General features: G+C 47.0%; 1 protein-coding gene across 18 annotated transcripts in view; it reads left to right on the forward strand.

The window, feature by feature from the left end:
- The window catches only part of LOC128112735 (protocadherin gamma-C4), a 196,304-nt gene that overhangs the window by 97,723 nt on the left and 85,731 nt on the right, over window positions 1–12,850 (forward strand). Inside the window, exon 1 of one of the 18 annotated variants that reach the window (XM_052742003.1) lies at window positions 965–3,633. The exons of 14 other annotated variants lie outside the window; for them this stretch is intronic. In XM_052742003.1, the coding sequence (XP_052597963.1) occupies window positions 1,210–3,633 (2,424 nt within the window). In that variant the 5' untranslated portion in view covers window positions 965–1,209. Of the gene's footprint in view, window positions 1–964; window positions 3,634–4,989; window positions 7,570–9,853; window positions 12,526–12,850 lie in introns of those variants that run through there. 3 more of the 18 variants (XM_052741997.1, XM_052742002.1, XM_052742016.1) reach the window with 3 other exon arrangements.

Raw genomic sequence — 12,850 nt, forward strand, 5'->3', positions numbered from 1 at the left:
TGATGGAGGTATTGGTGAGTACATTTAGTTCAAGAAAACAGTGATGTATTTGGTTCGACCTCTGGATTTATTATTACTCTACAGAAGTGACTAGAAAAAGGAGTGCTCTACCAAGTCTCACAATACATCTGAGACCATGACATTTTTGTGTCAACACTTGGTTAACTGTAGATTCATGGAAGGTAAGTACACATTCTGGAGTTATAATACAATTTAGTCATTGCAACTATTGTTCCACATCTTTCCCCCACAAGAGTAATAATTATTATGTATATATTTCAGTTCCGTTATTTGAAAAAAGCAAGCTTCAACAGCACTCTTTTGACGTTGTAAATAGTCTATTAAAATTCTTAGGGCTGGAGGGTTGGCTCAGTGGTTGGGAGCACTGACTGCTCTTCCAGAGGACCCGGGTTCAACTCCTAGCACCCACATGGCAGCTCAGGCTGTCTGTGATTCCAGTTCCAGGGGACCCGACACCCATGGCAAAAACAGCAATGCACATAAAATGAAAATAAATTTTAAAAAAATTCTTAGAGCAAGACTGACCATACTGGATGACTGAATACAGCCAGGGTTGCAGTCTAAATATGGATGGAAGGGTTTTTACTTTTTAACTGACTAAAGGTAGAGTTGATGACAAAAGATAATTTTCCTCAAAAGGAGTGATAATCATTTCTTGTGGATGGATGATCTGGGTAACAGTGGGCCATGGGTTGGATCTGTGTACCTTCCCTTTACTTTCTTTCATGCCTTTTTATTAGAACGAAACAGTCTTTCAATCTACCCAAAATTACTATATTTTTTACAAATTAAACATAATATTTAATATTAAAATTTCCACGATGGAAACAAAATCAATAAGAAACAAAATTCAAATATTTTAGCTTATGAACTTGCACTTAATATAAAATAAAAGATTCCTCAAAATATGAAACGCCAGACTGCAATTCCACTCAGAGCCTCTGGGCGCCGCTGTCGGCCAGTGCAGAGCAAGCTCCAACGCCCGGGATCCCTCAGTCTCTAAGCTGGAATTTCCTGCGCAGAAACGAATACACTCCAAAGGGAACTCTCGCTCACAGAGACTAAGACACCGATTTCCAGCCCCAAACTGGGGTCCGGCTGTACGGGGACAGATGCACCTCCGCCTCGGAAGACCGCACTCTATCCTACTGTGAAGATCCGAAGACCTAGAGAGAACCCGAGCCAGCAATGGGAGGGAGCTGCGCGCAGAGACAGCGCCCCGGCCGCCCGCAGGTACTGTTTACCCTGCTGCTGCTGCCTTTGTTCTGTCCCGCGCTGGGCCAGTCGGTCCGCTACTCCATCCCCGAGGAGCTGGACCGCGGCTCTGTAGTGGGGAACCTCGCCAAGGATCTGGGGCTCAGTGTCCTGGAAGTATCTGCAAGGAAGCTGCGGGTTAGCGCTGAGAAGCTGCACTTCAGTGTGGACGCGGAGAGCGGGGATTTACTGGTGAAGGACCGTATAGACCGTGAGCAGATATGCAAAGAGAGAAGGAAGTGTGAGTTGCAGTTGGAAGCCGTGCTGGAAAACCCCTTGAATATTTTTCACGTCGTTGTGGAGATTGAGGATGTTAATGATCACGCTCCTCGATTCCCAAAAGATGAAATAAACCTAGAAATAAGCGAATCCATCAACCCAGGTATGAGAACAATTCTGGAGTCTGCGACAGATCCTGATACTGGTGTGAATTCACTGAGCAAGTATCACCTAAGTCCTAACGAGTATTTCTCATTGTTGGTGAAAGACAATCCTGATGGTGGCAAATACCCAGAATTAGAACTGCAAAAGACGCTGGACCGAGAAACCGAGAATACCCACCACCTGGTGCTGACAGCTGTAGACGGTGGGGACCCGCCCCGAAGTGGTACCGCTCAGCTCCGAATCCGAGTGGTAGACGCCAACGATAACCCCCCAGTGTTCAGCCAAGATGTGTACAGAGTCCGCCTTCGGGAAGATGTGCCTCCAGGGACGGCAGTCCTAAGGCTAAGCGCGACGGATCAGGATGAGGGCATCAATGCCGAGTTCACATACTCCTTCCTGGGTGTGGCTAACAAAGCTCAGAACGTGTTCTCTCTCGATTCCCTAACTGGAGACATCGTAACTCACCAGTCCTTGGATTTTGAAGAAGTAGAAAAATACACGATTGATGTAGAGGTAAAGGACAGGGGATCTCTTTCTTCACAGTGTAAAGTAATTATAGAAGTTCTAGATGAGAACGACAACCACCCAGAAATAATCATCACTTCCCTCTCTGATCAGATATTGGAGGATTCCCCTTCTGGAACGGTTGTGGCCCTCTTCAAAGTAAGGGATCGAGATTCGGGGGGAAACGCACAAGTCACGTGCAGTTTAAGTGGAGACAGTCCATTTAAGATTCATTCTTCTTCCAATAATTACTACAAGTTAGTGACAGATAGCATCCTAGACCGGGAACAGACCCCAGGGTACAATATCACTATCATAGCCACAGATAGAGGCAAGCCACCCCTTTCCTCCAGCATAATCATAACTCTGCACGTTGCTGACGTCAACGACAACGCACCTGTTTTCCAACAGCCCGCCTATCTGGTAAACGTACCAGAAAACAACCAGCCCGGTACCTCCATAGCCCAAGTCAAAGCACGGGATCCAGATCTTGGACTAAATGGCCTCGTCTCCTACTCCATCATAGCCAGCGACCTAGAACCAAAGGCGCTGTCGTCCTACGTGTCGGTGAACCAGGACAGCGGCGTGGTGTTCGCTCAGCGCGCCTTCGACCACGAGCAGCTGCGCTCCTTCCAGCTGACTCTGCAGGCGCGAGACCAGGGCTCGCCCGCGCTCAGCGCCAACGTGAGCATGCGCGTGCTGGTGGACGACCGCAACGACAACGCACCGCGCGTGCTGTACCCCGCGCTCGAGCCCGACGGTTCCGCGCTCTTCGACATGGTACCGCGCGCCGCCGAACCCGGATACCTGGTCACTAAGGTGGTGGCTGTGGACGCAGACTCCGGACACAACGCCTGGCTGTCGTACCACGTGCTGCAGGCCAGCGATCCCGGGCTCTTCAGCCTGGGGCTGCGCACTGGTGAGGTGCGCACAGCGCGTGCCTTGGGCGACAGGGACGCTGCACGGCAGCGCCTTCTGGTCGCTGTGCGCGATGGTGGACAGCCACCGCTCTCTGCCACTGCCACATTGCTCCTAGTTTTCGCAGACAGCCTACAAGAAGCATTGCCAGACCTTGTCGATCACCCCACTCCTTCCGACTCCCAGAGTGAGCTTCAGTTTTACCTGGTGGTGGCATTGGCCTTGATCTCAGTGCTTTTCCTCTTCGCGGTAATTTTGGCCATTGCTTTGCGCTTGCGACAGCCTTCCAGCTCTTCAACCACTGGATGCTTGGGGCCAGTTCTCGGCTCCAAGTCTCGACCTGTACTTCCACCGAACTACAGCGAAGGGACATTGCCCTATGCCTATAATATGTGCGTGCCGGGAGATCAAGCTAAACCAGATTTTAATTTTCTTACTTCTGTTGGTGATTATCCAGCCACACAAGATATTCTCAACAAAGATAGTTCCTCAGCACTGTTGACTAGCATTTTAACTCCTAGTGTTGAAGCAGACGAGAAGACCTTTAACCAGGTATTTAATATTATGCTTTTTAAATGCTGGTACGCCAATGTGCTCCAATATAGTAGTGCTATTTTAAGGATTTTGTTTTGGTTTGGTTTGTTTTGAGACAGAAGTTTCTCTCTGTAGTCCTGGAATTTGCTGTGTAGACCAGGCTGGCCTAGAATTCACAGAGATTTGCCTGCCTCTGCTTCCCGAGTGCTGGGAATAAAGGGGCAAGCCCCCTGACCGGCTCTATTTTTGGAACTTAAAGTTCCTAAGAGAAATCCAGACCAAACTCATGCTATCCCTGTGTTTGGAAGGGATGTGGGAATGTGGTTCAGTGACAAAATCCATGTGCCTCGTGTGAAATATGCCCAGTTCTATCCAGCACATACAACAAAAAGTTTGCAATGGTTAAATACACTACTATCCAAACATATTTAATTCTTTCCTTTTTTGAGGGTTGAGGGTATAGTATGCTCTAGGTCCTGGCTTTGATTACTAATTCTCTCCTCCTTGTCCTCTGGCCTCTAACATACATACAAGTATATGAAACTCTCATGCGAGTGTTTCATTAAAAAAAAGTCTTGCATATATAGGTATGAAATACAGTTATATTTTATTATCTTTTTAAATGATAACCATAATGCTATTCAAAGTTTGAATGAAACATTCTGTCTTTATTTTGCTCGTTAAAAAACAAAATAATTCATTAAAAAAATCTTTGGTGGGGACTGGAGAGATGGCTTAGTGGTTAAGAGCATCGCTGCTCTTTGGGAGGACCCAAGTTCAGTTCCCAGCATCCACAACTGGCGGATCACTGCTACCTGTACCTCCAGTTCCACCTTTTTCTGGACTTCACATGAACACACACTCACACGTGCACATACTCACAAAGACACATACATATACATATAATTAAAACAATAAAAAAAAAACCTTGGGGGAAAAGTAGTAAGAAGAATAGCCATGCATCCTACCTGAGAATTTTGTGGACCATCCTGTTTTCACATCCACAAATGTCGTGTCTCTTCCGTCAGTAAAACCAGTTGGAATCACAACTAATCTGTGCGTTTTAAGTTCCAGTAGTATTTCAAAACTTTAAATTAAACAAGTCCATTTAATACCTACCCTTTTCATAAGTGCGCCTGGTAAATTTTACATCATCACATCACATAACTATTTTTGCGGTTTTCAGCTTTACAATTGTGTATGATCCACGGAAAAGGTGAGTGTGACAATTTCCTCTGCAACATCCGATTTTTCTTAGTGTTGTAATAATAAGATTGGGCTCTAGGCGCCGCTGTTGACCAATCAGGGAATGGGAGGACAAAGCTATTGAGTCCTTCTCCTGAACCTCTACCACACAAAGCCGAAAGGGATGGATTCTCACGCATCCTAATTCTGGAAATAAATACACCTCCGCTCGCTTTGGAATATATTTTGGATGCGGACGACCTGGAACCTCGTAGACACAAAAGCTAATTCAGAAAAAAATAAACCGGCGCAAGAACCCACGAACTGCACTCACTCGGAACCATGGCGAATCAGCCTCAGAGCCTGGACCGCAGAGCGCTGGTCCCGCTGTGCATTTTCCTGGGGACCTTGCTGACGTTTGGGACCGGGCAGATCCGATACTCGGTGCCAGAAGAGACAGATAAAGGCTTCTTCGTGGGCAACATCTCCAAAGACCTGGGGCTGGAGCCCTGGGAGGTCGCGGAACGCGGAGTCCGCATCGTCTCCAGAGGCGAAATGCAGCTTTTCGCTCTGAATCCGCGAGGTGGCAGCTTGGTCACCGCGGGTAGGATCGACCGCGAGGAGTTGTGTGATACCTTGCCCTCCTGCTTGCTAAATTTGGAGATTCTCGTAGAGGACACCCTGAAGATTTACGGAGTGGAGGTGGAAATAATGGACATTAATGATAACGCCCCCAGCTTCCAGGAAGAGGAGGTGGAGATCAAAGTCAGCGAACATACTAGTCCTGGATCGCGATTTCCTCTTCCTAGCGCTAGGGATCCAGATGCCGGGATGAACTCCCTCCAGAGCTACCAGCTCAGCCCCAGTAGTTACTTTTCCTTGCAGGTCAGAGGCGGAACTGATGGGGACAAGAATCCAGAGCTAGTGCTGGAGGAAGGCCTGGATCGGGAGAAAGAGGCGTCTCACCACCTCCTCCTCACAGCCTTAGATGGGGGAGATCCCATCCGCAAGGGCACGGTTCCCATTCGCGTGGTGGTCCTCGATGTAAATGACCACATCCCAAAGTTTACACAGTCTGTGTATAGAGTGAGTATTCCCGAAAACCTCAGCTCTGGAACTCGGGTGCTCGTGGTGAACGCCACAGACCCAGACGAGGGTATAAACGGAGAAGTGGCGTACTCATTCCGGAAAAAGAAAAGCAAAGCTTCTGAAATATTTCAGTTGAATTCTCAAACTGGAGAAGTTCTAGTCGGAAAGCCTCTGGATTTTGAAAAATACAGATTCTATGAGATGGAAATTCAAGGCCAAGACGGTGGAGGACTGTTGAGCACCACCACGCTGCAGATCACAGTTACAGATGTGAATGACAACACTCCGGAGATAACTGTCACTTCTTCCATTAACTCAGTGCCGGAAAACTCTCCTTCAGGTACAGTAATTGCTCTTTTAAACGTTCAAGATCAAGATTCTGGAGAAAATGGTCAAGTCACTTGCTTCATTCCTAATGGTCTTCCTTTTAAGTTAGAAAAGACGTATGGAAATTATTATAAATTGATAACAAATAGTGAGCTGGACCGGGAGCAAGTGGAGAGCTACAATATTACATTAACCGCCAAAGATGAGGGAAGTCCACCCTTGTCTACAGAAACTCACCTCCTGCTCAAAGTGGCAGATGCCAACGACAACCCTCCAGTTTTCACTCACCCCTCTTACTCTGCCTACGTTCCTGAAAACAACCCCAGAGGCTCTTCCATCTTCTCAGTGACCGCGGTTGATAGAGATAGCAGAGAAAATGCCCAGGTCACTTACTCTCTGGCTGAGGACACCCTCCAGGGGACACCTTTATCCTCTTACGTTTCCATCAACTCAGACACCGGTGTGCTGTATGCCCTGCAGTCCTTCGACTATGAGCAGTTCCAAACCCTACAACTGGGAGTGACTGCTAGTGACAACGGGGACCCACCGCTCAGCAGCAATATTTCGCTGACCTTGTACGTGCTGGACCAGAACGACAACACTCCAGAGATCCTGTACCCCTCTCTCCCCACTGATGGCTCCACTGGTGTGGAATTGGCGCCCCGCTCTGCAGAGCCGGGTTATTTAGTGACCAAGGTGGTGGCGGTGGACAGAGACTCGGGGCAGAACGCCTGGTTGTCCTACCGCCTGCTCAAAGCCAGCGAGCCAGGGCTCTTCTCGGTGGGGCTGCACACGGGTGAGGTTCGCACTGCCCGCGCCATGATGGACAAAGATGCCCTCAAGCAGAGCCTCGTCGTATCTGTACAGGATCACGGCCAGCCTCCCCTCTCCGCCACAGTCAGGCTCACCGTGGCGGTGGCTGATAGCATCCCAGACATTCTGGAGGACTTGGTTAGTCTGGAGACTCCCACCGACCCGGATGAGTCAGGCCTCACCCTGTACCTAGTGGTAGCCATCACGGCAGTCTCTTGCGTCTTCCTCATCTTCGTCATGGTTTTGCTGGCTCTCAGGCTTCGGCGCTGGCACTCCTCGCGTCTGCTCCAGGCTGCCAGCGGATTGGCTGGCAGGCCTCCTTCGCATTTTGTGGGCGTGGACGGGGTGCGCGCTTTTCTCCAGACCTATTCCGACGAGGTTTCGCTCACAGCGGACTCGAGGAAGAGTCACCTGATCTTCCCGCAGCCCAACTACGCAGACACGCTCATTAGCCAGGAGAGCTGTGGGAAAAGCGAGCCTCTCCTGATAGCTGAAGACCCAGCTGCCGTTTTAGGCAAATGTGACCCTACAGATAGTCAGGTGAGATATGGTTCTTTGCCTCCCAATTGTTGCTGTTTTGGCACAAGTCTTGAAGGGTCTTTTGCTGAGCTGGTTATGAAAATTAGGCTTGGGTAGAAATAACTAGCCCATACATATTTTGAAAACTTGTTCGTTGGTTTGTGTACCTTACCATCATCAGATTAACATTTTTTTCAGAAGGCCTTTATCAAAGTCCATTTTTGGTGCTTGCATATTTTCTTTTGATTTTGAAAAGCTAGATCGATTATCTTGACTTGCTTTGTAGTGAGTTAACTTCAGTATTGTTATCTATCATCATGATTGGTGGCTATCGATGTAAACGAACTGTGATTCAATTCGATGATTCACAAACAGATTTTATTTTAATTTCACAGTGTCTCTATAGTCTACCATGATTTGCTTCTAATGTTTAAATTTAACTCAACTCTGGAACATGCTCTCTGCAGCGTTTCCTCATTTATCTATCTACACACTATTCGTAATGAGGTTTTCTTCTGAGGATGCATAGTTCCGTTTTGCTTTTTGGTGGTCGATGGTATATTTGGATCCTGTTGACTATTTCAGTTTTGTATTGTTGCTTCATCCTATCAAAACAGACTTTGTTAGAAGACTTTGCTGGATGAGGGAATGCAGGACCATTTTCTTAGGCTCCCTATCTATCACTACTGTGAATTCACTAGATTGTATGAGAATAACCGGACTGTTGAGTCAATGTTGTTTTCTTTTATTCTTTTACTGTAGTGTTAGGTGCAATGCTTTTTCTTTTTTCCTGTTTTTTTTTTCTTGTTCATTTTTATTTTTCCTTTCCTTTTTGAATGTTTGTGATGTAACAAGTCCACATATAGAAATTATTTTTATCCCCCAAACTTTCAAATTCAGATTTGTTTATATGATTTGTGATGATTAGAGGTGAGAGTGGATATTTGGGTTGTATAAGTGATTGATTTAGGGGCTGTGATATAGTTCAGTGGTCAATAATGTGCTTAGTGTGTGCAAGATCCTTGGCCAAAGCCCTAGGATGGCGGGGAGCTGACTTTGCTCATATTCATCTCTTCTTCTTTTCTCCTCCTCCTCCTCCTTTCTTCTTCTTTTTCTTTGTCTTCTTCCATCTAGGAGCTTGGGTTCCTTTTTTCTTTCCTTAAATTCATTTTGCACTACATTTAATTATATTCAATTGCTGTAATCAGAAAGAAAAGAACCTCGCTATTGAAGCCTCAATATTTATCCAATAATATGCATGTTATCTGAAGCAGAAGCAAATGAGGAAAAGAGACTTATCGAGATCTGATCACAAGAATCACTTCCATAATCAAACTCCACATTCCTATGTCATGTCTGGAGATTTGATTCAGTTACTTGCACATTAGTATTTCCTTTCAAGTTTGTGTTTTTCACTTAGGGGTTTGATCTTAATTCATTGTAAATTTGGTGATTGGGCACGATTCTTCAACTGTTGGAAAAGGAGTTCTTCTTAACAGGTGCCTAAAATTTGTCTTGAAGGCAAGAAAAATATTTGAGTGTTTTGAGTAGTAGTTATGCTTATGGAATTCCGAACTCAAAAGGAAAAAAAACCTAAGGCACTACACTTGAACTAGAATTAGATTATTCAAAATGCTGCGAGGCATTTGATTGGTAAGGAGAGGTTGCTCTGTGTTTTTAAGCACAGTCTAAACTAGTTGGGAGCTGTGAACCAAGCTCTTGAAGAAGAAAAAGAAAAGGTTGGCTCTGAAAGTTGATTTGCATGTCGCTGGAAGTTCAGTTAGGATGCAACATATAGTTAATTTAAATAAAAGGATAAAAAGAAAATGTGCTCACATCTCATGCCATCAAATTCTTAAGGGTGAATGCACATTTAAAAATCCTTGTGATGCGTCTATATTTTAACTAGAAATAATTTAGGGCATTGGCCGTTTTTATTTCAAATGTGCCCTAAATGGTTTTGAATGGCCCTTCTCTGGCAATTATGCATGTGTTTAATTGAAGATGATACGTGGTGTCATTTCTCCACTTTCAAGTTTTCCCATACCACTTGGTGGGGCTATTTTTCCACATGGTTTTGAGGAAAGACTTGCCTGGTTCTTCCGCAGTGTGTTTCCTCTGATAGGAAAAGACAAGCCTTTTAATCTGACATTACTGGGTTAATAGCTATAGCATAGAGATCCCATCTTTAGGGCTTTGTTCAATAGCAACACTGGAAAACAGACAAATTCTAAACTCATAAACTCCTTTGTTGGATGTGTACCAACATAGCTCTGTATTCCTAATCCCATTGAGTCTGCAAAGGCTTCTGGTTGCAATTCTATAAGTGGACTCTGGGCGCCGCTGTTGTCCAATTCGCTGTAAGCGCTGACTTCAGGCTCTACCAGTTGAAATTGTGAACGCTCACCGAAGGCTTAAAGAGTGGGGGGACTTGAATTTTCTGCTTAGCAAATCATATTAGAGACTGTGGTATCCTCAAACTTGGAGTGAGCGTTTGGGTTTTCTTCGTGGTGGAAGTAGTTCGTGAAGCCTCTTCCCTTCACCCGGAAGGCTATGAGAAGGATGGAGCGCAGCGTGAACCTAGGGAGCAGAACCCGGTGGAGGCAAGTACTCTTTCCGTTCTTGCTGCCTTTGTTCTGCACGGGGCTTTCGGAGCAAGTCCGGTATTCTATTCCGGAAGAAATGGCCATGGGCTCGGTTGTGGGAAACCTCGCTGAGGACCTGGGACTGCCTGTTCGGGATTTACTGACTCGAAACCTCAGAGTTATCTCAGAGAAACCTTATCTTACTGTGAACCCTGAGAACGGGAACATAGTTGTGAGCGACAGGATAGATCGCGAGTTACTGTGCTTCCAAAGCCCTCTGTGTGTCCTGCCCTTAGAGATTGTGGCAGAAAATCCCCTAAACGTCTTTCATGTCAGCGTGGTGATAGAAGATAAAAATGATAATCCGCCCCATTTCCTCCAAAACAGTATTGTTTTACAAATCAATGAACTTGCGATTCCAGGCACTAGGTTTGGCCTGGAATCTGCCATAGATGAAGATGTAGGGCCGCACTCTCTCCAGAGTTACCAGCTCAGTTTGAACGAGCATTTCTCTCTGGTGGTGAAGGACAAGGCTGACGGCAAGGATGCCCCAGAATTAGTGTTAGAGAGGCCTCTAGACAGGGAAAGGCAGAGCTCCCAGGTCTTGATCCTGACAGCAGTGGATGGGGGAGAACCAGTACTAACCGGCACTACTGAAATTAAAATCGAGGTCACTGATGCCAATGATAACCCCCCAGTGTTCAGCCAAAATATGTACAAAGTCAGTCTTAGAGAGAACATGCCCTCAGGCACCTCTGTGCTAAAGGTGATGGCCACTGACCAGGATGAGGGTGTCAATGCAGAGGTCACCTACTCCTTCAAATCACTAGGAGACGATATTAGAAATAACTTTATCCTAGATCATCAAAATGGAGAAATTAAATCTGAAGGCCCTATAGACTTTGAAACCAAGAAGACTTATACCATGAGCGTAGAGGCCAAGGATGGTGGAGGCATGGCCACAGAATGTAAAGTTATAATAGAAATTCTCGATGAAAACGACAATGCCCCAGAAGTGGTTTTCACTTCAGTGTCCAGTTCTATAGCCGAGGATGCAGAACCTGGGGCAGTGGTGGCTCTGTTCAAAACGTACGATAAAGATTCTGAAGAAAATGGAAGAGTGACGTGCTTCATAAAAGAAACGGTTCCTTTTAGAATTGAATCTTCTGCCAGTAATTATTATAAGCTTGTAACAGATGGAGTCCTGGACCGGGAGCAGACTCCAGAATACAATGTCACCATCATCGCCACTGATAAAGGCAAGCCACCCCTCTCCTCCAGCACAAGCGTCACCCTGCACGTTGGGGACATCAATGACAATGCTCCAGTTTTCCATCAGGCCTCCTATTTGATTCAAGTGGCTGAAAATAACCCGCCTGGTGCTTCCATTGCTCAAGTAAGCGCTTCGGACCCAGATTTGGGGCCCAATGGCCATGTTTCCTACTCCATCATAGCCAGCGACCTGGAACCTAAATCACTGTGGTCCTATGTGTCGGTGAACCAGGACAGCGGAGTGGTGTTCGCTCAGCGCGCCTTCGACCACGAGCAGCTGCGCTCCTTCCAGCTGACTCTGCAGGCACGCGATCAGGGCTCGCCTGCGCTCAGCGCCAACGTGAGCATGCGCGTGCTGGTGGGCGACCGCAACGACAACGCACCACGCGTGCTGTACCCGGCGCTCGAGCCCGACGGCTCTGCGCTCTTCGACATGGTGCCACGCGCTGCGGAACCCGGATACCTGGTCACTAAGGTGGTGGCGGTGGACGCAGACTCGGGACACAACGCCTGGCTGTCGTACCACATGCTGCAGGCCAGCGATCCCGGGCTCTTCAGCCTGGGCCTGCGCACTGGCGAGGTGCGCACAGCGCGTGCCTTGGGCGACAGGGACGCTGCGCGGCAGCGCCTTCTGGTTGCTGTGCGCGATGGTGGACAGCCACCGCTCTCGGCTACAGCCACGCTGCACCTGATCTTTGCTGACAGCCTGCAGGAGGCCCTGCCAGACCTCAGCGATGACCCTCTGCCGTCAGACCCCCAGAGTGAGCTGCAGTTTTACCTGGTGGTGGCCTTGGCCTTGGTCTCAGTACTCTTTCTTTTCGTTGTGATTCTGGCCATCGTCCTTCGCCTGCGACAGTCCCACAGTCCTGCAGTCTCGGGCTGCTTTCAGTCTGGCGTCTGCTGTAAGACTAGACCAGGGGTTTCTCTGAACTACAATGAGGGGACTCTGCCTTATTCCTACGATCTCTATGTTGCCTCCAATTGTCAAAAAACGTCTCATTTTCTTACCTTAACGCCAGAAACGGTCCCTCCGCAAGATCTTTCTATGGACGCTTCCGTGGAAGTGAGTGTCACTCAGGAGAATAACAAGATACTCTCTGATTCTATCGCTTCTACTCACGTGAGTTTCAATGAGCCTTTCATTCGCACATTGTTTAATTTTAAAATTCTTTTGGAATGATTTTTTTTGAGACAGGGTCTAGTTGTCCAGTTGTGTAGACCAGGCTGGCCTTGAACACACAGGGATCCTCCTTCCTCTGCCTTCCAAGTGCTGGAATTAAAGGTGTGCGCCACCACAGTCAGTTTTGAAACGGAATCTTAAAACACATTGTTCCCACAATCGCCTGTTTCATTTGCAGAATCTCAGTTCTTTCCTGTCTTTACTCTATGGGCCAGTAACTGTACCATTAGGCTTCAGGATTTTGAAACATTTTATCCATATACAT

The sequence above is a fragment of the Peromyscus californicus genome, unplaced genomic scaffold (genome assembly GCF_007827085.1).
Source record: "Peromyscus californicus insignis strain IS unplaced genomic scaffold, ASM782708v3 Scaffold_17__1_contigs__length_78620276, whole genome shotgun sequence".
Classification (NCBI taxonomy): domain Eukaryota; kingdom Metazoa; phylum Chordata; class Mammalia; order Rodentia; family Cricetidae; genus Peromyscus; species Peromyscus californicus.